The 25842-nt window shown below is 33.7% G+C and overlaps 1 protein-coding gene and 1 long non-coding RNA gene across 3 annotated transcripts; one reads left to right on the top strand and one right to left on the bottom strand.

Moving 5' to 3' along the window:
• Positions 1–22287, bottom strand: LOC148604855 (uncharacterized). Of its 2 annotated transcripts, none has more exons than XM_088551169.1 (3): positions 22130–22287; positions 2208–2300; positions 1–629 (listed from the first exon to the last, which is right to left on the bottom strand). In XM_088551169.1, exons 1-3 carry the CDS (start codon positions 22197–22199, stop codon positions 154–156), a joined length of 639 nt encoding a protein of 212 aa, XP_088407295.1. In that variant the 5' UTR covers positions 22200–22287; the 3' UTR covers positions 1–153. The 2 variants fall into 2 exon arrangements, with proteins under 2 accessions (XP_088407295.1, XP_088407294.1); XM_088551168.1 differs by lacking the exon at positions 22130–22287 and adding an exon at positions 12417–12607.
• LOC148604854 (uncharacterized) lies at positions 9918–25611 on the top strand. The gene is made up of 3 exons (XR_015916242.1): positions 9918–10097; positions 17195–17301; positions 24340–25611. It is a non-coding gene; the product is annotated as an uncharacterized LOC148604854 (long non-coding RNA).
• The last annotated feature ends 231 nt before the right edge of the window (positions 25612–25842 follow it).

Here is a 25842-nt window from a genome sequence, read left to right as displayed (position 1 = left end):
TAAAACTGTATGTAATATATTAAGTGACACAATTTAGGGGGATACCAAATATTCCAAGCTTTGCTGATAATAACTTTGTTAAAATGGTGTAGAGAGTAAATGTACACACATTTGCTGAAATTTTTTTGTTTGTTATACGATATTGGCATTGAACTACTGACTACACACAACGCATGCAAGTTCTTTTTTTCCACCATAGACTTTACAATCCAAACTGCCACAGATGGCCTCGATTGGATACATCACACCCTGGTTTTTATTATTGACTTTTGTTTTTTCTGGGTTTTCGTCAACACATACGTACTGTGATGGGTTACGATCACGTCCATCACTTTCTGCCATAATATAACCACGGTATTCAAGATGCCAATGTTTTGGACATGATGTTTTGGCTGGTATCATCAGGATTGTTGGCCTCCAGGTAGATTTACATACAGCACATAGTACCATTCGGTTAAATAGACTTTTTGGGTATGGCTTTTCGTTGTGAATCTCAAATTCCACACCAAAAATTTTGCCCGTTCCAGGACTGTGACCACTGGCATACTTATTCCATTCAGGAAATTTGGGAAGACATAAAAAGTTAGAACCTGATCCGACTGCATTGTATTTCTTTCCGGCGGCATGTCCTTAAAATAAAAATAACAATACTATTGAAACACACTTAAGTCATATAGTTCAAATGAAGTTTTCAACATTTGAATAAAAATTGTGATATTGACCGTCCGAGTGCAATGTCAAACAAAATTTCATTCGGTCTCACTCTGGCAGAACTCTCACATTTTCTTGCAGAGATTTATAGGGATAAAGTCAAAACTTGGTATGCGGTCATTGCAGTCAAACAAATCAAAAATCTATTTCGCTGGGTGGTTAATGCCTCCACGTAGTGGTAAGGTCTGGTAGAAAACCAATAACATCTCATCAATACTTCATGATTGGTTATTTTCAATACACTGACTGTCTCACTTACCAGGAAATATGCAATTTGTTAGGTATTGGTTGGCGGACATAAGTCCAGTCATTGGAATGCAGCGCTAGATGCTCTAAAGAACCTAAAGCACTTGCTTGATCAGACACTTTCATTATTTTGTCAAATTTGCCATGTTTTTTCGTGGAAGAGTAATCAAGGAAACCAAGATTCTAGCGGAAATAAAAAAATTGTAATCCAGGGACAAAGACCAGACATGGAAAACAGACACAACAAAGAACATAAAATAACCAAAATAATACGTAGAAAGTAACGAAAGTAAATTAGCAACCACTAAAAACTGTGAGCATGGATCAGGTGCACCGGAAGGGTATTCTTCCACTGCTTTTGTAGAAACACCCGCCGAGCTGCTCATGAAAGTCATGTTCTTTGTTTTATATATCTGTCTGGTCTTTGTCTGTGGATTACATTCTTTTGATTTCGGCTAGAATCTTGGTTCCACCATTGATTACTTTCATATCGACAAACACAATACAGTAATTTTCTTCGAACTTCACTCGCTCGGACATCCGGGATTTCTCGAATACAAGTACTAAACTTTTCTTCTCATAATCAATATGAATAACCTTAGAATTCTCGAACACTCGAACTGAATAGTCGGTAATAAATCTTAGAGAATAACCCTCACTAACTCGACCTCGTCAGCCATTTTGTCAGCTTGGGTAATAAAAGGTGTAAAAAATTAAAACCCTATCATTAATCAGTGTCATTTTAGTTAATTACAGGTAATATTTAAGTCATTACTAATTAGGTAGTTTTAATCTTATCACAGTACTGACTGAAAGAATTTGGAGAATGTGCCGAAGTCGGCATGATGAAAGCATAAAAAATCAGATGAAAACAAATTATTGACTACGGAACTCGAACGTTTTTCACAACATTTTTAATGTACAAAAGTGAACATAATCTTCCGAAAGCGAATGAAAAAGATCCACGAACTAATATAAGAAGGCTTTGCAGGAAGTAAGCAATTTCTAACGATGAAGTCGAAATCGAACCGGCAACGAAAACAATTCGAAAATAGACGAACTCCAATCTCTCGAAATCCCGATAACTTTAACACATTTCAATGGTCCCTTGGAGTTCGAACTACCGCGCTTTAACTGTATTTTTGAAATCTAATATTCTGTTTTAAGATAGAAGATATTTTTAGATATTTGTCCTACCGATGTTCCATAAGTATTTTTTATAACTGGACTTGTGCTACATAAAAGCTCACCGTCATAAACTTTTTCGGAATGAGTGGGACATGTTGAACTTCCCCAACGGGTATACACTCCTCCAGGCTCTACATAATCCTCATCTTCGCCATCTAAAACAGATAAAATCTTATTACTATTTTCATCAACATTTTCATCTTCAGTTGTAATACCAAGGAATAAATTAATATTCTAGTACACAAATGGAGCACCAATGCAGCCTAGTCATACTCATGCTTCACTGGAGATAAGAATAGTTAAACAGTATCTCATGCATAAAATTAACACTATAAACAATAACCCTTAAAGTGTAAGTTCGCGATTTTTTTAAGTGGGATTATATCGATTCATTTATATGCCAATAGCAATCCTGCAAATTTATTTTACTAAACAACGAACCACTGGAGAAATTGACATTCTAAAGATTCGGGTCAATTTTATGCTTGTAACATCACAAACCGGAAGTACTGATATCTAAACACGATAAATAAGTTTCACAATGTCGGACCAATGCGGTCGGTAAATGGAAAAGCTTGTAAAAATTCACAAAGCTCCTTTAATTTACAAACAAGTGCATGTGATATTACTACTCAACTTATTTATTTTGAGCACCATTTCATCTTGAAAGAGTAATCAAGGGAACCAAAGTTATAGCGGTAATCAAAAGAATGTAATCCAGGGACAAAGACCAGACATGGAAAACAGACATACGCAACAAATAATATAAAGTAACTAAAGTCATACATACAAAGTAAAAAAAGCAAATGAGCAACTCGGACTCCACAAAAATTGGGAGCATGGACCAGGTGCACCGGTTGGGTAAGCGTCCTCTGCTTGTCTAGTAACATCCGCCGAGTTGCTCATAAAAAGTAAAGTCCGGGGCAAACGAAAGAAGAAAGGAAAAATATGACATGTTGAACAAATCAGTTTTCGTGGCGAAGATGGATACACCGTAGCGATGCCCGAGTTCATGATGACGACCATAAAATTTCTGTAGTGATTATTTCAATCTTGTAGCAACATAACCCTGTTCCAGAAGCCTATTTGTTAGAATTTTAGCGCGATACTAAAAGTCTGCGTAGTTTCGACAAGCACTGGCATAACGTATGAGCTGTGATATGAATTCTCCATATGCAGGTGCTGAAGGGATGTTGCCACAGATGATAGGAAAGTTGATAATTCTGAATGAAAAGTCATCACGTTTGTCGTAAAGTTTGGTCAATAGTTTTCCTTTACCATCAATTTCTAAGTGTAGGTCAAGATATGAGACTAACCTCACAGCGTCTGTAGTATCCTTTATCTCAAGTTCTTTGGGGTAGATGCAAAAATTGTAACTGTCGATGCAAAGATGTAATAATAAAATTACATTTTACGATAATAAAATTTGTCACGGTTTGCAGTTACAAAAAAATATTTTCTGCAAAAAACAAGACTTACAAAACGGACATTTCTTAGTATGACTATGAATCTTGTTTGTCAATTACGAACGTCGATTAAGGCTACTTGAAAAAAATATTATGTCGTAATTATGACATCCGATGTCGAAATTACGATATAGATATGTGGAAATTACAGTATAGTAATGTCAAAATTACGGTATAGTTATATGTTGAAATTACGACATAGTATGTCGAAATAACGATAATAACGACATAGCTTTGTCAAATTTACGATATCGTATGTCGAAATTATAATAGGTATGTTTAATTATGACTTACTTTGTCGAAATTGCAATACAGTTATGTCTAATTAACGATATATGCATGTCGTTAAATCAACAGATAGTTACAGCAATGGTGTCATATCCATTTTGCCTTCAGCATCGTCGATAGTTATTACAAAGCGATAAACTTAAAGAACATAAAATAAGAAGCATGATTATACACCAAGAGAACAGTAAGAATTTGATGCTACATATTTAATCGCTAAATACCAACCCACAAATAAAAAAAAGCATATCGGTAGAATGATTCTAAAAATAACTTACATACCAAGTATTTGAAAAAAAATATTAAAATGTGGTTATGATAATTTGCGTGGGATATCGAAAAATTCATTATTACCTATACTCGGCGTCACATAAATAACATACTGTTAAAATTTGAATAAAAATATTTTCTACGACTTTATTGACACCAACCGTCGTTTAAATTGTCTTAAATGACTTGCTCATTCGTTTAGCCAAACAGCTTCTCAAAAACAAGTCGCTTATTAGCTTAAATCATGCGTAACAAATCCTTACGGGAAAATCCCATACTAATATCCGCCATGTTGGTTTTTACGGGACGATTTGTTTACAAACGAAGTGCGTAAGTTCCCGTCGAACTCCGGTGACAATCGTCTGCTTGATCAACTTCTCGGTATTATACGTTGTTCGCGTAAAATAAATCCGAGATATCCGAAATAACGCCGAATTGCATTCTGGGTTCTTCGGTTTTTGGACAAACCATTTAAACGTAAACAACATCTCCTAGCAACCCGATCACTGTAAACATGGCCGACTTTTTACAATGTAAATATTGCCACCTAGAATTAAAATCTGACCGGAATTTAACGATTCAATGTTTAGGGAGAAGCCGTTTGGCTAAACGAATGAGCAAGTCATTTAAGACAATTTAAACGACGGTAGGTGTCAATAAAGTCGTAGAAAATATTTTTATTCAAATTTTAACAGTATGTTATTTATGTGACGCCGAGTATAATTATGTAACTACAGAATTACAAAATAATTTCGATGAATTTCAGAAATGTAGTGTACAGAAGTAGAGTTTTTTTTGTCAAGGAAGGCTATTGATAACTTGAATTTGACTTAGAGATCGTCGGCAAGTGGGATTCAACCGTAAGTGGGATATTGCCACATGGGACCGCCTAAATATTCCGCGGTCTGTTCCCTTTACCCTTCCCCTTTTCCACCTTGCAAATTTACGTTATTATATCGCTCCGCCGCCGATCAAAATGTGATGCTTTATTTTTCGTAAGAGCTGAAAGTATTATGACATCAAAGCTTTTGTAATATTTGTTGAATTGCAATATTTCTATGATTATGTGCTTATTTTTAAGTATTTGTATTTTGTCTTAGTTAACGAGCAGGACTAGTGACTAATTTCAAAGTGCTGACGCCATATTGATTATTACAGACTTTCGTTAGGTATCTAGAAAGTGCTGAAATACTAATAAAAAAAGACTTATTTGTAAGCGTGTTTAAATAACACATATTATACCACTTAAAAACGTGTTTTACTGAGGTTTTCGGATTTTCAATCTGGTTTTCGGTTAACACCGAGGTTTTTGGTTATTCGAGCAACCCGGTCAAACATTCACAAGATGTCGGAAGTATTTAATGACGGATTTTTTGGACCTGTAATATACGCTCTTTGAGTTGTTAGTATATCGTTAATGTCTACCATTACAAAATGGGTCCTGTACGTTTGAAAGTGTTAATTTTTGTCAGTCTTACCAAGGAGTTAAATATAGACCACTATCATGACTATAAACATCTATTGAGAATGTCGAGAGCTTCTAATAACGGGTTTTCGGAGCTGCAATGTACGCTTTTTATGATGTACAAAAAAACGTAAGTCTAGTTTTAATGTTTATGATTACAGTGAGGGTGCGGGGGTGGAGTAGGCATCCCTCCTTTTTATGTGTAAAATTGAAAAAAAAAGTGTGCCAGATCCTGAAGGTTTGAAAGTGTTCTATGTATAGTGTTTGTAAATTACAGGTATTTTTATGAACAATTTTGATAAAAAATATTTTTACATACGCTAAGAGTTTTCAAGTTGTTCTATATTATATACACATTGTACTGTTAAATACATGTAAATCCTATATATATATAACATGTGTGTTTGATTTGATCCCAGGAATTTAAAATGCAAGCAATGTGTACGTGTACATGAATAAACATACAATAGTACATGTAGCAAACAATATGAAGTATATAAACTAGAAAAAAACATTCGAATCATGGAATTGTTAAATTAATATGATTTCAAAGCAGAAACATAAACAATGTCTGTTTCAAAGGTAAGAATGAAAGGCAATATAATTAAAATTAGATCTTAATTGCTCCCCCTTTTCTTCTATGTCACATGAAGTCATGCGACAAAGAACACAGGGAAAGCAATTAAGATCTAATCTGAATTAGATTGGGATGAAATGAGGCCATATGGCATATTTATCACATTCAGTAGCTGATATTGATCTATTTAAAACAGGGATATCTAGTAAAAATTAGGTATTTATACGTAGCCAAACAAACTTTTAGAGCATACAACACGTAAAGAGTCCCCGCTTGACATTCCTCTAGACCTATATCGCATATCCTATATCAAACCCCTAGACTTATATTTCATACCCTAAATCACAAGCCTAGACCTATTTTTCGTACCCCTAGACCTATATTGAATACTGTACAAATGTATATCACACCCCTAGACCTATATGGCATACTGTATATCACACCGTTAGACCTACATAAAGTAATGTTCATGTATATCGCATACCCTATATCACACCGCTGGACTATATCGCACCCTTAGTCATGCATAATCATATGCACATCATATACTGCATATCACTCCCCTAAACCTACATACATATGGCATACCATATATCACACCCCTAGACCTATACGGCATACCATATATCACACCCTAGACCTATATTGCATACCCTATATCACATCTCTAGAACTACATTGCATATCCTACATCACACCCCTAGACCTATATTGCATACCTTGTATCACACCCTACACAGCACACTTGAAGTATAACTAAAATATATGTTTTAATGAATGACATGCCAAAATCTGTATCTGAGGCGGTATTAATCCACGACCTATATCACCCCACGACCAAAAGCCCTACGTGGGTTGACATAGGAGTCTTGTGTTGATACCGCGTGCGATACAAATTTTGGCATGTAATATTCAGTATGGAATGACCAGGTGGCTTAAAAACCAGTAAAAACCTGGGACAATGATAACCAACCAACCTCTATTTTTGCCTGATTTTGCACACAATTATATGTACACGTAAGAATGTTTCTCATCAAGAGGTTTCTGTACTTCCATATGATGTGGCTAAAATACATGTATATTTTCATGCATTTACATATTGTAATATATTGCAATTATCAAAGACACTGTTGTCATATTTTCCTTGATTTCTTTTCAGTGGTTATCCCTTTTAAAGTGTCACTTGATGTAGCGAGAAGAAAGCAAAAGCAAAATGGACTATTTTCGTGCTGGGTCACTATTTAGGCATGAAACAAAGTTCATGATTCTCAAAAGCTGGTACATGTCAACATCTCTTAATAAAAACTACAAATATGAAGTCTGATTTTGTAGCACTTATTTGTTGGCAAAACGTAAGAGTTACTTGTATTTTAATATAATACATATTGGCGAAACAGTCATACAGAAAAAAATGAAAGAAATGCACAGACATTATTGAAGACAGACAGGTATAAAACACTTTGCTTAAGCGCAATAATGATTCATCATAAAAAGTGGTACTCATGGGGTATGGGTTCACTAGTAACCTTTTTGTTTTGGAAAGTAGAAAAGATTGATTTATATTCAAAGTGCATTTGTTATAAAGAAAGGCATAATATTTCCTGTATTCACTACATCTCTCTATCCTTGACTTTCCATCTTGATTGGAATCTTGAGTTGCTAAAATATATGAGGTACAAGCAAACATTTTTTTTTAGTTTAAAAATCTTTAAACTGCATAGTAGTTTTGATAACAAGAGTTTGTATCCTTATTTGAATTGAAAAATTCGTAGAGAAAGGTGATTATTTATTATAAAAAAGTGTATAGTTTAGACATTTTCAACTCCGGGCCTAATCTAGACAATGACAAGGACAAGCTTTAGTAAATTCTGTTTGAAAACTAACAATATTAACATATTTGTTCATTTAATCTATTACAAATCACAGTCAAAGTAAGCACAAACAAGGAGAAGTTTGCTCATTTCTCCCTTTAGATTTAGTACTTGGTTAAATCCATCTAATATTGATAGTCAGTGATTCACAGTGAAATCATATTTTTGAAGAAATGCTGGTCTAGATGTGAAGTGTCAAGAAATTTGGGGACGTAAACGTACAAAGCCAGAAATACCAAAAACAATAAAAGAAAAGAAGATTCATAAATACATAAATAAACAAGCAGTATTGATATGCATTTCATTAAAACAGATGGTTCTCTTGTTGTATTTCTTCATATATAGTCATTGACAGGGAACAGACATGCAAACTTTATTTTAGACTTGGTTTTGAATACAAAACCATTTAAAAATTGCTTTCAGAAGTCAATGGAATCTTTTTTAGTATGAGAACACTAAAAGGAAGTATAAAAAGGGCAAATTTAAGTCATAGAAAATCAAACACTGATGTTTTGCAAGCAGCACTTTTTATCCAGGATAAAGTTCAATCATCAGGAGGACACCAAGGTTATCAATGGATCAGGGGTTGAAATTTGTTTTAGGAAGACCCGAGCCCTGGACTTTTTCATCTTTTGTACACTAAGCCCGAACAATGTTGTGTCAAGTCCCAATCGATATAAATGCAATTTTGTTATCTGATATTTTATGTATAATTCTATGTTTGCAGACAGTGTCAATTTATTCCGTCCACAGGTGTGATGCCTTGTCATCAGCTTTCCGTTTCTGTGTTTTTTATCCGTGAAATTGTAATTGAGCAACGATATTTTCCTAAAAAGTTTATCACTAATTTGATCTTTATCATTCCTGCGCTTGATTAATAAAATTTGTAGTATGTCAAAAAATGCGTCTGATCAAGCGCAGGTGTGATTCAGACTTGAGAATGACTAATCAATAGATCGATCTAGTGAATACCCATTCTAAAAATAAAGTTATAACTATTTATAGGTCAGGGAATAGATCGAGAAACATGGTCCAAATAATGACAACAAAATCTTTCAAAAAATAGTTCTTATTTTTTTAGATTTGCCATGCCCGACGGACTTATTTCATTGAAAAACGGCAAGTCCGAAGAACAATTTGTTTAGTCCCGGGCGTCGGGCTTCAGGAATTTTCAACCCCCGTAGATGCATCTTCTATGCATTCAGAGTGGCATTGACATATCTAGAGATACAGTACAACTGATGATGCAGATAATCGATCCAACTGGAATTGAAGCTCGGCTAAGAAGACGGCAATATTTTGCGAGGGGACCCGACTTTCTCTGGCATCTCAATTCTTATGACAAATTAAAAATATATGGAGTGTGCATTAACGACTGTATCGGTGGGTTCTCCAGGCAGATCATTTGGTTACACGCTTATACAACCAGTAGAAATTCACGATTAGTTGCAGGCTACTATATTGAAGCAGTTGTTACCAGAAAAAGGTCAATAGAAGGCCTAAACGGGGCCACACCTTCATTCTTTGTCTGATTTTTGGATATTTTTTTAATTTGGATTCCTTATGAAAATCCTTGTGTGTGTTTTTCGATCAGATTACAGATATCTCTTACGTTGAAAGGTGTTACATCCCCCAACCCCAGAAAATCGATTTTCAGGCTTACTTGGCATCCGTCGACGTCATTAACAATTTTTCAATTATCTTCTCCGAAACTTACCATGTTTGTTTTTTAGGGTATCCTTCACAAAATGACAGTTTGGATTTTTGATCCGTTAATAGAACATATGGGTCAGACAGTATTTTTTTGCATATATCTCCAAAACCGTTAGGGTTATTAACCAAATTCATGTTCAGCATGACGAGATCTATCTGTGGTCTAATTTTGGTGAAATCTGTTGACCCATGTTGGAGTCATCCTTTTTGGACGTTTTTTTTACTGTCCTGAACGAGCTCGATTTAGATTTTGTTTGGACCTGGTTTCGATAACGCAAGATGGCGGACCGGCAATTTGACGAAAGGTAGGTGTCTTGTATATCTTTCTGGGACCACCTTATGCATACTACTAAAAATGCAACGCACGAAAAGCAATGATATTATATTTTATTAACAACACTCGTACTTGGACGAAAATGCCTTTAATCTCAATAGAACATCGATTGAAATCTTGTTTATTGTGAAAAAAAAATCAAAGTGCTGAGGCACTGAGTCAAGGAAGACCTCATAAATATTCATGTAACCAAATTGCAAGCAAAATAAACCGATCAAAACCTTACTCATTTTAAAGAGAACCATCTGTTTTAATGAAATGCATATCAATACTGCTTGTTTATTAATGTATTTATGCATCTTCTTTTCTGTTATTGTTTTTGGTATTTCTGGCTGTGTACGTTTATGTCCTCAAATTTCTTGATACTTTACTCCTAAACCAGCATTTCTTCAAAAAATATCTCCACTGTGCATAACTGACCATCAATATTAGATGGATTTTCAAAGTAAGAAAAAATCCACACTTTGAAATTTCGGGTTGGAGATGCATGAAGTAGAAATGAATCCTGTGGACTAGGGGAGCTAGGTTGACCAAGGACCTAATCTAAATGGAGAAATGAGCAAAAAACTTCTCCTTGGTTTTGCCCTCTTTGACAGTGAATTGAAATAGATTAGATTACATGAACAAACATATCAATATTGTTAGTTTTCAAACAGAATTTACTGAAGGTTGTCCTTGTCATTGTTGTCTAGATTAAGCCCGGAGTTGAATTTTTTTTCAATTCAAACAAGGATACAAACTCTTACTATAAAATCTACTATGCAGTTTAAAGATCTTTAAAATAAAAAAAATTGTTTGACCTCATATATTTTAGCAATTTAAGTTCCAATCAAGATGGAAAGTCAAGGATAAAGAGATGTAGTGAATACAGGAAATATTATGTCTTTCTTTATAACAAATGCACTTTGAATATAAATCCATCTTTTCTACTTTCCAAAACTAAAAGGTTACTAGTGAACCCACACCCCATGAGTACCACTTTTTATGATGAATCATTATTGCACTTAAGCAGAGTGTTTTATATCTGCCTGCCTTCAATAATGTATGTGCATTTCTTTCATTTTTTTCTGCATGATTGTTTCACCGATATGTATTACATTAAAATAGAAGTAACTCTTATGTTTTGCCAACAAATAAGTGCTACGAAATCAAGACTTCATATTTGTAGTTTTTATTAAGAGATGTTGACATGTACCAGCACTTGAGAATCATGAACTTTGTTTAATTTCTAAATAGTGACCCAGCACAAAAAGTCCATTTTGCTTTTGCTTTCTTCTCGCTACAATTCTAGTGAAACTTTAAAAGGGATGACCACTGAAAAGAAATCAAGGAAAAAATGATAACTGTGCCTTTGATAATTGCAATAGGTTACAATATGCAAATGCATGAAAATATACATGTATTTTAGCCAATCATACGGTTGATTGAAATTTTGCAAACAGTATTTCTGTAACATTATATTGAGTTAATACTATTATTTTAGTGTTCTAAAATGTTATTCTTAAAATATCTCTATCAGCTGTCTTAATTATGAAAAAATAAACACTTCTGTCTCTAAAATAATTCAAATTTATCTTAAATAAAACATAACAAACTTTACAAAAATGTAGTACAGTGTACTTCATGAGCACATCTTTGTTTCAATAACTATTAATAACAGGTAACATAAGTAAGAGTAGAATAGGTTACTTTTCACCTGACTGACAGATGGTCATTGTTAAAACAACATCCCCTCATAAACAGGCAGATCATTGAAGTAGTGTGAAGTGGTGAGTTTAAAACAATAAATTAAAGTCATTTCATGTACTAGACAAAACTTCTAAATACAAAAACTGGAAAGATTACTAATGCTATTGCTTTAGGGCTTCTCCCATGTATGGTTTCTAGTTACCTAATGTCTGGATCCCCCCAATTTCAAAATATCTGGATCCATCCCTGTATGTTGATTTATTTATGAGCAATTAATGTCACACAGTAAAGTATATAACAAATTTGATAAAAGTATTATTATAATACAAATATCATAATTTCATGTATGAAATCTTAATAAATACTGTACTGCATATGCCAGTAACCATAGTTAGAGTACATACACAAGTATTTTTGTAGTTTTCAGTATAAATTTCCTGTTCACAGACATAGAAATGTAAATTGCAAATTTTGCTAAGACGTATATGACAACTGTTCTACACTAGCAATGTTAACAGTAGACCTATCACCAGTTCTGAAAATTTTAACTCATTGTGTACATTGAAAGTATATGAACAAACTTATGTATACCTTCACTTACCTAATACATTGTACATGTATGATTGTCCCTGAAAATCAGCTCTTAGGAAAGGTCTACTTTCGGGTGCCTTGAAATCCATCATATTTTCAATCCACATTCATGGACATAGAATTTCAAACCTAATTGACTGTCCTTCATATGTCATGAAAATACTGTATCTAAGATCTGCATTCTAAATGTATATCTTGACAATACACTAAAAAAGAAGCATATTGATAATCAACTATGACTTACATGTATATGGATATAATACACATGTACATTCCATACTGAATATTACATGCCAAAATCTTTGTTTGTTTGGCTACATATAAATACTAATTTTTACTAGATATCCCTCTTTTTGATAGATCAAGATCAACTACTGAATGTGATAAATATGCCATATGGCCTCATTTCATCCCAATCTAATTCAGATTAGATTTTAATTGCTCCCCCTTTTTTTCTTTGTTGCATGACTTCATGTGACATAAAAGAAAAGGGGGAGCAATGAAGATCTAATTTTAATTACATTGCCTTTCATTCTTACCTTTGAAACAGACATTGTTTATGTTTCTGCTTTGAAATCATATTAATTTAACAATACCATGATTCAAATGTTTATTTTCTAATTTAAATACTTCATATTGTTTGCTACATGTACATTTGTATGTTTATTCATGTACATGTACACATTGCTTGCATTTTAAATTCCTGGGATCAAATCAAACATACGATATATATATATATATGATTTACATGTATTTAACAGTACAATGCGTATATGATAAAATATAGAACAACTTGAAAACTCTTAAGCATATGTAAAAAATATTTTTTATCGAAATTGTTCACAAAAATACCTGTAATTTACAAACACTAAAATAGTACTTTCAAACCTTCATGATCCACACACTTTGAAAATGAGGGGTGGCAGCTTGGGTTCTACAGAAAAAGGGGTGTGCTAGGACATTATTTGCCATTTTTGTCAATTTTACACATGAAAATTATAATTTTCCCATAAAAAGGAGGGATGCCAACTCCCCCCTCCCCGCACCCTCACTGTAATCATAAACATTAAAACTATACTTACGTTTTTGTAAATCACAAAAAGCGTACATTGCAGCTCCAAAAATCCTTTATCAGCAGCTCCCCACATTTTCAGATTTTTACAGTTATGATAGTCTATATATAACTCCTTGGTAAGATTGACAAAAAATAACACTGTCAAACCTACAGGACCCATCTTGTAATGGTAGACATTAACAATACATTAACAACTCAAAGAGTGTACAGCCCCGTGCAGGTCCGGGTGTTAAAAGAATAGGCCTGCAGCAGCGTTAAGCTTGTAGTAAAAGGCGACTAAATAGTGCTCAGAACCCTAGCTGGGGGCTAGGGCGCTTTGCCCACAGAGCAACTGGGATGTGTGCCCCAGGTGGTGGAATGGGGTACCCCTGGCGTGTTCATTTCATCATCATTTTATGTTCATTTTATCATCAATTTCATGTTCATCGTCTGAATATAGCTGAAATATTGCTGCTCGGGTGTTAAACCCCAACAAACAAAACAAAAAAAGAGTGTACATTGCAGGTCCAAAAAATCTGTCATTAAAAACTTCCAACATCTTCTTGTGAATGTTTGACCGGGTTGCTCGAATAATCAAAAATCTCGGTGTTAACCGGAAACCAGATTGAAAATCCGAACACCTCAATAAAACACATTTTTGGGTGGTATAATTGCTCACTGTGTTATTTAAACACACTTGCAAATAAGTTTTTTTATATTTTTTTCCAGCACTTTCTAGATATCTAACGAAAGTCTGTAATAATCAATATGGCGTCAGTACTTTGAAATTTGTCACTTGTCCTTCCGACATCATATTGTTTTCGGTTATTGGAGGTACTGTGTTTGACCTGCGTCAGGTCAATTAGAAAAAAATAGTCCAGCTCGCTAAGACAAAATTCAAATAGTTTAAGATAAAAACATAATCATAGAAATATTGCAATTCAACAAATATTACAAAAGCTTTGATGTCATGGTACTTCCATCTCTTACGAAAAATAAATCACCACACATTGATCGGCGGTGGAGCAATATGTTAATGTAAATTTGCAAGGTGGAAAAGTTGGAGGGTAAAGATCCAGAACAGACCGCTGAATATTTAGGCGGTTCCACGTGGCAATATCCACTTCTGGGTGAATCCCACTTGCCGATGACCTCGAAGTCAAGTTCAGGCTATAAATAGCCTTCCTTGACGAAAATGAAATCAAGCGGAGGGTCAAGCATTCTTCCCATCGTTTCATCTTATAAGCGCCCGTATTTTTTTTTATGAAACTGTTGTCTATAATAATTTTATTCAGGTGAAAATTATTCCCGTATGAAAAAAAAATCAGTTAATTAAATATACATGAACAGAAAACCATCAAGACATCCGAATTTCTAAGAGAGATTGGTAACATGTATACCGTACCAATACCAGAAGCAGATGAAGAACCAATTGTCAATTCTTAATTCCTTTATGATGCTAATGAGTTCGCAAGGCAATTTTGGATCTTCAAATGTGGATTGCTACCTGCTGCTGGACATCAGATTCATTTTTGTAACATTGTTGCTGGCCGACTTGAAGTGAAAGCACATGTTACGGAGGACATGCATATTTCATGTAGATGAGGATACACAAATAAATATTGCCAAGAGTTAGGGTATAATTACACGCTGAATGGTATATATTGTAACACTAATACTAATTTCACAGTTTTGTAATGTTTTAGTTTCAGGTTGATGTTGCTGGTCAATGTCTAACCTTAAGAAAAATGTCTTCAAATGGCCCAACAAAGATGACATTAGTGTTGTTGAAAATTTTATCTTTTATTCAGATTTTGAGATCAACCCCAAGGACACCAGTGGTAGAACCTGGTTTTTAACAGTTTGAATCTATTTGTTCTGAATATAAAAAGTATTATGATGAATATTTTTCCTAGGTCTTTGTGTATGACATGTACACTTATTCAAGACAATTAATATCTGTTATACTTTCAGTAGTACAATGATTTTACCAATTTTTATCTATTTATAGCATCTAGTACACATATTAAATTAATGATCTTTTATTGTAGAGAATCCTTGGACTTTCCATATAGATGTAATTGCTGTTTTTATAGGAAAATCATAAGTTATGTTGTAGTGAAATTGACCTCATGCATCATATCTGCTATCTTAAAATGCATGTATTATTCTTAATTAAGACACCTAAAAAATTTAGATATTTTTTATGTCTTGACATAACTGTTCTAGTGGTTTTATCAGATTAATATTTTGAAAATTAAATATCTTTTCTATTAAAATATCACACCATTTAAAAAACATACGGTCAGTTTCACTGCAAAAGTACTGCATTGACTTTATCTTGTCATGTTGTATTTACATTCTTACATGTGCACACTGATTTTTCTTGTAATTATTTCTTGCAATTACAACAGATATTCTTACTAACTGATATTTAAATAGATTTTTATATTTCTTTTTCATTAGATTTGGTTTGTCTTGACTCACTGTATGATCATGATGGCAGTTATATTTAAATATTGTCTTGATCAAGAAAAACAATAAATGAAGTAAAATCAACATTTCACTCTGCTTATTACTGCCTGAAGATGTAAAAACTTCACATACACACAAAAGAGAACCACTTACATTGCACAAATACAGTCGCTTACCAAAATGACATATATGATTATAGTGTAAAGCTATTATGGCAGAATCATGATATTTTGATTTAACAACTATTTTAAATCAATTCAGTCAGTAATCTTACAAAACTTGGTCAATGTTACATGAAAGCATCTGAAGCATTGGATAAAACAAGAAGTAAACATTAAAAAAATAACCAGTTTGAAATCTACCATTTAAAAGTTCCTCACTTATCTTAGGATTTTTATAGTGTCTATTATAAAAATCCTTGATTTATCAAATCTATACATGTACATGTACTTTTACAATATTCAATTCAAAGTTAAACATGTAGTTTTAGAAAGAAAGATAAGAATGAGAGGATTAAAATGATACCAAGATTGTAAAAATAGGTTGATTTTTAAGAAAGTTATTGTTGAAAATAAACTTTTTGGTTGTGAAATGGATATCAACGAGAGCAGTGGCCATTTTTTTTTCAAAATGGCTGCCTTTCCTTTCGTCTCTCATGTAATATACTACAGCCAGATTTACAGATGCTTGACAATTTTTTAAAGTGATAAATGTTACAAAGCATCAGATTACAAGACCAAAATTAGGCAGTTCTACAATACTGTGGAGTGCTGGCTACAGTACACAAATAAATAATGTCATAATACAGGAAATAACAAAACATGAAAGGACTAGCTTAAAAAATCTGGACTAAGTGAAAGAAACCAACTGTTGTCATAATTTGGCGGCCATCTTGATTCAAAATGGCTGCCGTTTCTCCATGACGACACTCAAAACCAAAATAAAAATTTTGCTTACTCTATAACGACAATGCATGCCAATTTTCTTGATCATATCTTTACTAATTTTAAAGATATGATACATTAATTGATATGGGTTATTAGTCTTATACTGAATTGGTTGCACTGCACTACAGATACTATAGTGCCATTTTGCCATTACAGGCTGAAATGGTAGAAGTGGGATATAAAGTAGTTGATCAATCTTAAATTTTATGTTTGGATTGATTATTAACACTTTTATCTTGAAGAATTCTTGTAGTTATCGTATGAATTAAGCCAAGAAACAAGTTAGTAGTAAGCATTTTAATTTTTTGGCAGGGGAAAAATGGTCATGGAGGCTGTTTTGACCCCGTCAAAACAGACTTGCCGTAGTATATGGCTTGGTTGTATTCCTAAAAGAGGAAAAGGCTGGATCATAATACATGGTAATTTCAATAAAAAGACTCCATTCTTTGAGAAAATAAATGTTGAATGATGTCATTTCAATAATGGCTTCAGTATTTGCCTTCAAAAAATGGCTTAAAGTCATTTTCTGATTTCATTGCGAGTGGAAAAAAGGGGGGATGATTTTGGGACTTTAAAAATGTCATAACTTTGCAACCCCTTGTTCGATTTCAGTAAATGAGGGCACAAAATGCTGGTCTGAAGAAGTTCTATCTATTTAACATAATATAATCACCACATTCCTTAAAAATATAGATACATGGACTCTCTATACTCGGCGTCACATAAATAACATACGGTTTAAATTTGAATAAAAATATTTTCTACGACTTTATTGACACCTACCGTCGTTTAAATTGTCTTAAATGACTTGCCCATTCGTTTGCCAAACGGCTTCTCCCTAAACATTGAATCGTTAAATTCCTGTCCGATTTTAATTTTCGGTGCCAATATTTACATTGTAAAAAGTCGGCCATGTTTACAGTGATCGGATTGCTGGTCTCAGCATCGTATTAATTTTCCCATAGACTTCTATAGTGAAGTGCATATTTTTAGGATTTTTTAAAAAATATGTAAATTGATTCAATAAAACTTTCACTTATGTAGCATTTCTAAGAACATGTGAAAAAATAATTTTCCGCAAAGAAAATAGGGTGAGTCCACGAAGATCGGACAGAAAAGTAGTCTTGAACTATAAATAGCCATTTTCCCTACTTTCACTTTCGTTTTGCACTCACCAAACCAACCTTCATGCAATACGATACTGGTACCTGCTAGGAGATGTTGTTTACGTTTAAATGATTTGTCCAAAAACCGAAGAACCCAGAATACATTTCGGCGTTAGTTCGGAAATTTCGGATTTAATCTACGCAAACAACGTACAATACCGAGAAGTTGATCAAGCAGACGAATTCCAGTTTTGATTATCCAAACTGAGAAGAATATCATAGTGTGAGAAAATGGTTAATACGAGAAATTTTGAGGTAGAGAATCTCCAAATTAATACAATATTGATGTTATTCCGATAACAGAGTGACTGGCAATACAGCGTTTCCAAATCAAGCACAAATCAAAACAATGAATCAAAACAGAGAGCCTTATCAGACAACTTGGTCTTAAGAATCACAGGCATTAATATCAAATCAATATGCAAATTCCCCCCTTTTTAAATAAGACTGTTAAATATTGACAATACAAGTACACACATTGCCGAACTTGTCATATTTTAAAAGACAGACCTGTATGAAATCTTTTCAAACAAGTTACAACACATTGTATAGTCTGAAAATGATATTTCATTATCATATATGTATCATGTCACTAAATCTATGAAGTACAACTTCTAGTACAGTAAGGAGAAAACTATTTTATTCTGAGTTGGGGGGGGGGTGCAGTTTTTGGAAATGAAAATTATGGCCCTTAGATGAAAATAAATATTCTGGCCTAAAACCTCCTATGCTGAAAATAAATATATTTTATGACCTCAGTCAAGTTAGTTCATATACCGAAAAGGTATTAAATAATTCATTGCACAATATGGCAGAAAATGACCTGCAAAATTTCAAGAATAAATATTCTGTGGCAACAAAATTCGCAAGCGCCCTCAGAAGCAAATGATTACCCCATAACCCATTAAGAAAGTATTGATACATACCTGTAACTCATAATGCTATGCAGTGATTGAATCTTAGCTTGCAAATATCATTCTAAAAACTAACCTTTATGTTTTGTCCAATCATCCGACTGTCTACTTACTCTGATAGATAATAAATTAAGAGCAAGCACAGGTTTAAAAGAGATTCTGATAAGCATGCCCTATATCATAAATGCTGCTCATGTCAAATATTGAGCCAGGCACTTTCTTTCTTTTTGTTTGGAATATGAGTTCTTATATTACAGTTATTATAACTTTACATACTCCCGTAATGATAGAGTGTAGCCACTCATTTTATGTTTCTTCTTTGCATAATAAAATTTCCAATGGATATTAATATAAACTGTACCTAGTTTCAATTTTAATTATAATTCTTAAATGTCAGACCCCTTATACTAGAAAAGTAATGTTAACTAAAAATGGTGAAAATCACTCGACTCCCACCCCAGGTCAGCCAACATACACCATTTTTCTTGATCAACCATGGTTAATTTGTAATGCAACAATCCACAGAAATACGAAAGTCTAAATATAAATTTCTTGCAACATCATAAACATGTTTGAATTTCTCACTAACAGTCAAATTTCACCACCAAATATCTTCATTATACATATGTAACATACATAATAAAAAACTAAAACTGTGGGTCTATAATGAACATTTCAATCTTTACTCTATGTGGTGAATATAGAAACAATCATTTCATATTTTAATCAAAGAAACCCATATAAATCCTTGAAGAGAGGTTTCACATGGTGCAGTTTGATTTGTCCACATACATGTAGTAACAATTCAATTCAAATTTGGCCAAGATCGAATTTTCTATCTTGTCTTTTTTTTTTTTTTAGAAAACTATATGTCTTGCTCTAAAAAATATAAATACAAACATATATACAAGATATAGTAAGACAATGATAGATACTACCTCCTTATTTCTTGCAAACTTAAATTCTGCTTTTTCATTTCAAATTTTATCCTTACTGCCCTCTTTTATAAACTAAGATGTATAAAATGTACTTCTTATTCATACCTTTTTGAAAAGCCAAGGGAAGGCCAGGATTTATAATTATTATTCTTTAATTACTATATCATGTCCTGAATTAGATGTGTACAAAACTCAGGTGAATTTTAGTAAGCCTCATACTAAAATTGCATGTAAACCCTTTTTCTCAACCTACTTGTTTGTACCCAACAAAATGTCTCTACCCTCCTCTCCAAAGAAAAACAAAACTGATCTTTCTGCAATTGTTTTTGTCTGTTGAACACTTATATATTTGAAAAATTGTGAAATGTGTAATACATATTTCCTATCTAAATAACAACAACAAAATGAGTCAAGGACAGTCACAACCGCACAAGAATAACAAGTATTACTTTGTCAAGGACTGGTATAATTAAATTAAACATTCAGAAATGTTAATTTGTAGACTTAAGCTGACAGAATAATGTGGCCATATTTTACTATTATATGTACTTGTAGAAAATGTGGAGTCAAATATTTGTCAATATTGTGTTTAATTGAGTTGCAAAATTATACATGTATGCATTAACAATGTACCATTTAATACACATCAATTCTCTACAGCACAGAGTAGTGAATTTAGAATTCATACTGACAGAAGTAATTACATACAAGTCCAAGATCTGGTTTCTTACAACACAAAAAGTTCTATTTACCAAATTATCAAAGTACTTAAAAGCACTCTGATTTATCACAATATTGTTAGAAACTTGGTTAAAAAGTACACCAGTGAAAAGAAATTATGGACAGACTGTTGCAGTGAGTTTTGGTATATCTCGACAGTTCTATATTGAATCAAACACATATTAACTAACTTAAATAGAGTTGCTGTTGGGAACACACCTGTGTACTGAGATGATGTACATTTTGTACTTCTATATAGTCCAGTCCAAGGAAGATTACTGTATAATAAATTTACATTTTCATGATCTTTTCAGTTGTCAATTTATTCCACAATACAATACAGTGATAATGACAATAATGCAAGAGATTACTCAACGTCTCCTTAAGATTAAAATGGAAAAGCATCCCTCAAAGTGCCTGTGTCTCTACAAATTCAAAGTGCCCTGATAAGGATTGTTATGAAGTATTCAGGGACTCTATATTGCTATTAGTATTGTATATGTATGTACATGCACATTGTATATACATTTATTGTCCCTGTCACATGTAAACATGTTTTTATATTTTTTATCTATCGTGGAAGCAAGGAATGCCATGTGTCATATACAAATTCCGCACTGTAAACTGTAACCTCTCCGGCTCTCGTGCTTAATGATCGAGTAATAACTCGATCACAATGTTTTAAATCCGACAAAAATACGTTGCATGTGCTGGCTGTCTTACTTTAAATCCAGTTTAAAATTGCCTTAAATCGTAAATGATGCACAGAAACAATGTAAACTGACATGTCTAACTACTTAAAACCAGAATAGCATTGACATTGTGTAAAAGTGTCCAGCATATCAGCTTTTGTTTACATACAAAATGGCGGGAATTAATACGATTGTCACCGGAGATCTACGGGAACTTACGAACTTCCGTTGTAAACAAATCGTCCCGTAGAAACCAACATGGCGGATATTAGTATGGGATTTCCCCGTAAGGATTTGTTACGCATGATTAAGCTAATAAGCGACTTGTTTAGGGAGAAGCCGTTTGGCTAAACGAATGAGCAAGTCATTTAATACAATTTAAACGACGGTAGGTGTCAATAAAGTCGTATGTGACGCCGAGTATAGTGAAGGGCGATACTCCGCCGTACCGCTGAATCTCCAACTTTTTGTATGGCACATCGTTCCGACTCCAACCCGACATATCAATATCCAAATAAAAAAGAGGAGGGTTGCAGGGTCAGAGGAAATTCGGACTATCATTGGTGTAATAACTAAATAAAGACAGGCACATAACATAATTTACAGAAGTGGAAAGTAGAATGTCCGAATTTTATTTTTATGAATAATATTAGCGTCGTCTGATCAAATCGGTAACTCGATCGGAAGAATATTATTTTGACCAACGGAATAGGGGTACCCCAGTATAATGCCTCCGTGAACATGATACACCTGGGGTGGGATTGCGTGTACCTGTATGATGTATACTATAGTCAAATGGACAACTTTGCTTAATTACCTGTTGCTTCTTCTGATTTAACAACTGAGATGCAAAGTAATGTTGCTGTAAAAATCAGCTGAAAGTTCATACTTTTCTTGCTTTGCGTGTCCTTTCAAATGACGTAATACTGTGACGTCATCACAGAACGATAGTGTAATGCAAGTACAGTATCCTGGTTCCCGGGACTACGTTCCAGGTATTGTATTTGTATATGTGTAACATACTGAATATTGCGACCGGGAACCAGTCTACAAGTACAGTAGAACAACCGGAAGCACCTGCGTAGGAAAATATCTAATCAGAGGTGGTTGCTGAGGAAGCCAATATGCATTACACTATCATTCTGCGATGACGTTCAATGCTGCCTCTAATAAGAGGCGTCAGGAGGGAGGAATGAATACCACGCACTTGCTTCCGATTATTATTTTTATGCCCCCCCGCGACAAACTACGGGGGCATATTAATTTTCCCCAGTCCGTCCGTTCGTCCGTCCGGATTACAAATGATCATGGCTTGTCCGGCTATCTCCTCGTACAGTTTTTTGAACTACATCTAAAATATTTTACAGGATATTTCTACACATGATGAAGGTGTGCAGGGCCAAATGATTTTGATTTTCGTGAAATATTACAGCAGTTGGTGATAGTTACACTTAGTCATTTTACTCAGAAATATATGGATCATGGCTTGTCCGGCTATCTCCTCGTACAGTTTTTGAACCACATCTAAAATATTTTACAGGATATTTCTACACATGATGAAGGTGTGCTGGGCCTAAGGATTTTGATTTTCGTGAAATATTACCGAAATTGGTGATAGTTACACTTAGTCATTTTACTCAGAAATAGGGCTATATGGCTTGTCTGGCTATATCCTCGTACAGTTTCTGAACTACATCTAAAATATTTTACAGGATATTTCTACACATGATGAAGGTGTGCAGGGTCAAAGGATTTTGATTTTCGTGAAATATTACCGAAATTGGTGATAGTTACACTATGTTATTTTTGTCAGAAATATACCCCAAGCAGCAAAGTTAGGGATTTGTTATGGGGGGGGGGGTATTAACATTTTTTTTCTCATCGCAACTAGTCTGACACTACCAAACAGAATTTCATGACAATATGTGGCCAGGACACAATGTGTAGATATCCATATATTTGGGAATTTCTGATCCCCAAATTGATCCCCAGACCATGAGTAACACGAGTTTTGTAAGGATTTCTGAATCTGCAAATCATGTCTTCATACAAAAATAAACATGTTCCTAATTTGGCGAATCTAGCGAGTGGGGGCATCATTAATGTCTTACAGACACAATTGATTTAATAAAATCATTACTAAACGACACTATCGACAGGAAAGGATAAATAAATAAAAAAAAAGTATGCTACCTCCCTTTACCTACCTTTGTAGTAGACTTTTAACTTAGATTGTACATTTAATATTTTTTTCGGAAAAGAAACAAAAAGGGCAGTGAGTATTTATTATTAGACAAATATTATTTCATGAACAATACATTACTATTCACCCGTTACATATGAAGACAATATTTTATGTAGTTTTCATCCATCCATTCAATGAAAAAGTTTCACCTATGAGCTTCAAAATATATGAACACTTTTATCGAAAGATCTGAGAGTCCCTTTTGCAGTCATCCATGGCCATAATTTTACTGCGTTTTACATACAATCACATGTAATGTAGTAAATGAGGATTTCTAGCGCAATTAAAACATTGGAAGACAGACATGATACGTGCATGGCGAGCCCTACCCATCACACAATTTTTTTTATATTTTTTTTTTTTTGGGGGGGGGGGTTTACACCCGGGATAACACGATATTGTTAGCACGGTACATATCGCTAACACACACGGTTGAGCAAAAACAAAACAAACCCGAACATTTTGTCAGAAAATGGTAAGTTTCTGCTGTTTATTCGTCACTTTTCAGGATAATTAATACGCCTTTGAACTCGCATAGGAATGCTTATTTGACCATACATGTAGCAACGGGGTCGATTCAGTACCTTGCGAAAAACGACGTGTCAAACTAAGTACACCCCAAACAGACGTATTTTTTTTTCGTATAAGGACAGTAACGGTACTCTTTTGAAACGTGGTGTTATGAAAACGTGGTTTTTAACACTTTTTAATACCTTTTTTATCATTATTAGAAACAAAAGGATGTGAATTATCTAGTTATATGGTTTGTGTTTTCTTTCTAGGTCCATCAATGTTGATCCTGACGTGCCGCATGATATGTTACCAACCAATCAACTACAAGGTCCCGGAGAAAAGCAGCAAGAGAGGTGGTAAACTTGTAACCAGTAATCAGTAATGGGTATTCCTTTGGTGTCAACAGTGTCAACAACGCCAGCATCAGTTGGAGGTGTAATGTTCAGTCCAAAAAACTTCATTGCCACGCTACAGTTGCATATATGAATGAGTTCCTATGAATATATTGTTGCTAAAATAAAATTTAATATGAAAAAAATGCATTGTCATTGGTTATATTATAAGTGACAGTTAATGATAAAAAATCAAAAGAAAAAAAAATTAAAGAAGAAAAAAACAAACAAGCAAACAAGCAAACAAACGAACAAATTAAACAAAACATAAAAAAATGATGTTTCACAAAAGAATAATATATTTAAAGTCTCATATCTCATTTACAAATAACTAGAATGAATGTGGAAATAACCCAAGGCGAATTAGTATGTAGGTGAAACGACCCGAGGCGAACAGGAAAGAAGGCGAAACGATTCTGTTGGCAAACTGGTTCCGTGGCAAAACGATTCAGAAATGATTTCATTTCAAAATTTTTTATGGTCATGTTAGGAAAATTATCAAGATCCATTGAAAAGTTGTTGAAGTGCATCCCTACAAATAACCATTGCGAGGTTTATGATAAAAATAATTTTAGAAATTTTTCTGTTCAAAACAGTTCGTACGTGATATAATGGACATTTTAAGGCACAGAAATTTATCGTACTTTTTTTGCAAGCAATTATACAGAGTGTTAAAGATGTTACATAAAAAATAGGTATAATGCAATTGTTATGACGGGGATTTTGCTGGTTGGTAGAGTATTTTATTTTGTTTCCGTGAGAGTGTAGTTGAAAGCTCAAGCCGTCACAATATGGACTGGTACCTGTTAATTCTAGGCATCTGTTAATCCTAGGCAACTAAAATAACAATACGTTAGTGTAGTTGGTACCAGACGCCCGAAACGGCCAACGTCGCCCATTATATAGGGGCTTGGTGTTGAACCTGCCGTTCGAGTCGTCCAGTAAGACCAACCCACTGTTCATACGTAATAGCAGCACAAAATAAAGAGGCATCTATAAACAATCAGAGTTCAATAAAAGAAAAGTTTCTTTAAATTTCACATATATCTAATCTTCGCTCGAAATGTAAATATAAACAATTGCCAAAATACAAAACAGTTAACCCAATTAATTAGTTTTTAAATCCTGAAACAAGTAATTTTAAATCATCTTTATTAATCAATTCCCTTATGCAAGCCTTAATTCTTTAAGTACAAAGATATTAATAAAACTATGGCACAGTTACGCTTAACTCGGTCACTGACTTATCTAGGTCGTAATTGTCGTCATTCTTGTTTTGTTTATCAAAATTGCATCAGGCAACTTATCAATTCTGAATGAAGAGAGACCTATCTCTTAAGTTATCAAAACCTATTCCCAATATCAAAAGAAAAAGGTATT

The sequence above is a fragment of the Perna viridis genome, chromosome 10 (genome assembly GCF_037379345.1).
Source record: "Perna viridis isolate PV_CMFRI_1.1 ecotype Kerala chromosome 10, ASM3737934v1, whole genome shotgun sequence".
NCBI lineage: Eukaryota > Metazoa > Mollusca > Bivalvia > Mytilida > Mytilidae > Perna > Perna viridis.
Note: the sequence above shows the minus strand (reverse complement) of the source record. Positions and strands in the feature narration are given on the sequence as shown.